Source organism: Arachis ipaensis, chromosome B03 (assembly GCF_000816755.2).
Source record: "Arachis ipaensis cultivar K30076 chromosome B03, Araip1.1, whole genome shotgun sequence".
In the NCBI taxonomy this organism is placed as follows: domain Eukaryota; kingdom Viridiplantae; phylum Streptophyta; class Magnoliopsida; order Fabales; family Fabaceae; genus Arachis; species Arachis ipaensis.
The window spans coordinates 50,171,393-50,176,142 of NC_029787.2; the positions used below are offsets into that span (position 1 = coordinate 50,171,393).

At 31.2% G+C, this 4,750-nt stretch overlaps 1 protein-coding gene across 1 annotated transcript in view; it reads left to right on the forward strand.

The window, feature by feature from the left end:
- Window positions 2,349-4,750, forward strand: part of LOC107633080 (glutathione S-transferase T3-like) — an 8,659-nt gene continuing 6,257 nt past the window's right edge. Inside the window, exon 1 of the mRNA XM_016336714.1 lies at window positions 2,349-2,437. Coding sequence (XP_016192200.1) covers window positions 2,349-2,437 — 89 coding nt within the window. The remainder of the gene's footprint in view (window positions 2,438-4,750) is intronic.

Here is a 4,750-nt window from a genome sequence, read left to right on the forward strand (position 1 = left end):
AATTGGGTTAAAAGCCCAAAAATTGATTGATGTATGTTTTATTGTTGTAGGCCCAAGTCAATTTTTGTTTGTGTAGCCCAAATAGAAACAAAGTTTAGCAACATTGTTTATTACATAGATTAAAGCACTTGATGCAGCTAACCAAGTTGGGTTGGTCTAGTGGTTAGCTCACTAGTCCGCTTAAGCAAGTGTCGGGGGTTCGAATCCCGCCTTGTGCATGCAGCAACCCATTGGCCAGCGGCAAACCCTTAAATGGAGCTCAGTACCGTGACGGATTAGTCCTTGACCTGCCGGGTTGGGAGATACCGTGGGAAACCAAAAAAAGCACTTGATGCAGCTGGAGCTTTACCATTTTGGGTGAAGAAAATCAAGTTAAAGGTAGTTCACTTTTTGTTGGCACCAAAATCATTCATCAAATAAGCATTGGAGGAAAAGGTCAAATAAAGGAGCTAAAGACAAAATCAAATACTGATTTGGTTTAAAAGAAAAGTATTGTAGCTATGTTAACCAAAATGGAAAACAAAATAGCTAATTGAAGCTACTTTGAGATGCTGCAATAATTCGAAAAAGAAGAAAGAAAAATGAATCTTTTTTCTTAGATCAAAATGAAGGGTAAAAGATGAAATTTGGAGCTAAAATTTGAGATCAAGGATGGTGATATTGCTAGCCCTTAAAAGACATCATCAACTACAAAAATAACTAGCAAAGACAGCAAGAAGAACTCAAGCAACTATGATACTACTGCTACGGCAACATTGTCAATTTGCATCCCTGCGCCTTCATTACCTCTACGCATCTGTTCTGATTCTAGGAGAAGAAGATAAACTCTACAGTATCCTTGTACTTAGACCTTGTCCCAAGGAGCACTTCAAGCCTTGGAAGCATTATCCCTTAATAAAACGAGTAACCGGCCAAGAATTGAAGACCAAAGAATGAGAACTGAAAATCAGAATTTTTCATAACTTTCAAGCTATTCACATCTTCTTCATGTTGCTTTATTGAATACTTTCTTTTTTTAGTTTGTCTTTCTTTGATTTCTAATGGAAAAAGATATTAAGTGAGTTATTTAAAAAAAGTTATATGAAAAAAAAGACCAAGAGTGTTGAACTTGAAGAAAAAGTCATTAAATATATGAATTTCTTTTGATGTATTTTCTGTTTTGTATCATGATCCTGAGAGGTTCTACTTATTAAGTTGGGTGAGCATTTAGTATTGAGAGTTTAGGTTAGAGAATCTAGTAGAACAAGCTTGGTTTGAAGTTTGTGAGTTCCTTGATAGGATTAGGGAGAATTCTAGAGAAAAAACAAGCTTGGTTAGAAGTTTGCGAGTTCCTTGATAGGATTAGAAAAAATCTTAAGAAATTGGCATTTGTAATCTTAAAAAAAAATATTGAAAATTCTATTATTGTTGTGATAGAGACTGAATATAGATTTTATTGTACAAGAAAATTAAAATAAGATATGGTGGTGTAAGATTCTCTTTTCTTCTCTATTTTATTTTGTTCGTTACGAGATAAAATGAATTTGCCTCTTGCATAATTGTTATCTCAGAGACAGCAGTAACAAAGTTTCAATCTGTTTTGAAGTTCAAATTTCAAATCACAAAAGGCGACTCTAGATTTAATAGTCCTTCTCTAGCCTATTGATATCTGGATTTGGCTATGGTGGTGAAAGTATCAAGTGGTCCTTAAAGGACACTTTAATTTGATTCCAAATGTGTGGCTGTTGATCAATCATACATGTTAGTTTGTGTTTTTATATTCTTACCCATAGTTTATATTAATTATAAAGAAGGCCCAGTCATTAACGAAAGCAATGTTAATCAGATGCAGTTAAAAAATGGTTAAGTTTATGGACTTTTTGTAAGTTGGGCCTTTAATGGACATTTTTATAAAGAACCAATATTTTGAAATAATATTAGACAGTAATTAACAAAAATTCTAACGCTACTAGTTACTGTTTTATGAGAAAAAACCTTATAAAGCAAATTTTAAAGAAAAAAAAAAACTGACAAGCAGAAAATGTATCAATTTCTTCTCCTCCAAGTCCATCATCTGCAAACACCATAGCTTCAAGTCCATCATCCTATGTATCTTTATTCTTCTTCTTCAATATAACGCAAAGAACCAAGAACGGCTAAGCTAGTGAGTAAATAAGCCACCAAAGACAAATGATTAGTAGATTTAGGTTTTGATTTTTTAATTATCTTATTTTTAAATTTTAATTTTAATTTGTTTTAATTTTAGAAAAAATTTAAATCAGAAAGAAAAAAATTGGTTAATCGGGCCATAAAATCACAAATTTAATTGAAGAGTTGCAGTCCAGCAGAAAGATCCGTCTCATGTACATATGACTCGAGTCGCACTCGTTCGGATTCGTGACATCTCCACCAAAATTTTGCACCGCAAGAAGACATGTCGCCGATACACTCGTTTGAAGTATCCACCGCGTGTTGGCGTCGGATTCGCGTCCGACATGGATACGCCGGCACCATGAGAGAATCCGTGCTTCATAGATTGTGAATAATATATGTGTAGTTCAATTGTCTTCAGTTACTATATTAATCTAACCGTGATATTATATAACAAAGATATTTTAGTAATCAAGTGTAATTAAATTGGTCTAATGGCTTAGCTCTATTTGGTTTTGAAAAGAGGATAAGACAAGATTTTGAAAACAAGACACAAAATACACTAATGCAGTATATCTCGACAGAATATTTCTATTTATATGTCGTCTGTAAAATACGATTTTGTGTCTTTTGTCCCTATTTTAGTGTCATGTGTTTGTAGACAAACACAACCTTAAAAATTGATAAAAAAAAATTAGTGGATTAGACATTTAGAGTTGATTACTAAAATAATTTGTTCACCTGATATTTTTTAGAAAATAAATTTAAATATTTTTATTTTTAAATATATTAAAAATTTAAATGCTGAACTATATTTACGTAATTAATAGAATGTTACGAATAATAATATGATCAATTAAATAATAAAACTACATTTTTATTATTTATATTACATATGTAGTTACTAAAATTTGTGTTTATTATTTATATTACTCATGACATATGTAGTATCTAAAATGTAGGGTTTACAATTTAGAATTTAGACATTTATGACTTATGTATTTAAAAAAGGTTTATATGAATGATAATTAGAGTTTAGGATTTAGGGTTTAGGTTATAGGATTTAGCGTTTAGGTTTTAATTTTTAGTGTTTAGGATTTAGGGTTTAGAGAAATTTTTTTTAATATTTTGTAACATCAATTTAATGCAAGAATAATAAATAATCAATATTTATTTTTATACGAAAAAGAGAAATTTATTATTTAAAAATAACTATGTTACTAAAAAATTGTGTTCGAGAATGAAAAAGGGATTTTGAATTAAAAAAATACATAATAATCAAAATAGATAATTTAGCAAATTGGATAAGCCATAAAGAGTTTTTTATTGGAGAAGATTTTGCAGCAGCACTTTATGATGGAGAAGTCCATCGATCGTATTCAAAAAGTGATTACAACAGTTGAAAATAACACGAGTCTGATATAATTGAAATTAAATATTTGTATCCAAAATTATAATTTGTTGAGAATATTAACGTTGTCATTAAAAATTAAAATTAAAATTAAATTGTTTTGAAAAATTAATTTTGATTTAATTCTGTAACTATCAATATGATTTTATTTACCTTAATATGTAATTATGTTTTGAGATACAAATTGAGGAAAAATACTATTTTTAAATAGTATAATAAAAAATTATTTTTATTTGTGCAATAGACCTTAACACCTAATACAAAATAAGATTCGAACCCAAAAACGCGATTTAGGCTCAAGCTCCAATACCTCAACAATAGTAATTTACCCAAGAAGTTAAGATAGGCGAAGCAAATTAAATGGGAATCCCCGAAATATACCACAATAGCAGGGCAATTATACCTGCGAAGGTTATCTTAGCTGCTCAGGTAGAGTCCGGTGACGCATACTACGTACGTTGAAAACTCCATGAAAGCTGATGTGGACATCATGTCGAGGGAAAAATCTTAGATCCAAAAATTATCAGACTTGCGAACTTCTGATTCACCATCATCAAAGCCTCTCTCCGGTGGGTAAAAAGTTGAAAGAAAGGCCAAGTACATACCAAGTTATTGGAAGAAGTCAGAGACCAGCTCGATGTAATAACGGCGGACTGTTCCTTCGAAACCTGGAAAATCGACCGCGTCAGACCGATCTCCACTACCCCCGGACAATTCCGATATCTTATTGTCACCATTGATTAGTACACCAAGTATATCGAAGCAGAAACGTTGGCCACGATCACAGCCAACCAATGTCGAGAATTCCTTTGAAAACAAGTCATAACTCGAGTCAAAATACCTTAGATTTCAATTTTCGATAAGGAGACCCACTTTGCATACAGACGCTTTCAAAAAGACTCGAAAAGAGACATAGATCTTGTATAAGCTCTATCCCTATCTTGTAGGCTCTTAAAGTATTATTGTCTTATTTCTCATAAGCATTATATGTAGATAATTTTTAATCGATCAATTTTAAAATAACTGTAATTAATGTATTCTATCTATTCTATTATATGAAAATTGGATTTCTGCACTTAATGATGGAGCTGACGTGGCATGCTTCTGAGAGTTTTTTTCGATTTATTTCGTTTAACTCATTAAATACAAGTTACTACGGTGAATTAATTATAACAAATAATTCATTTGATTATATATTTAAATATCGTA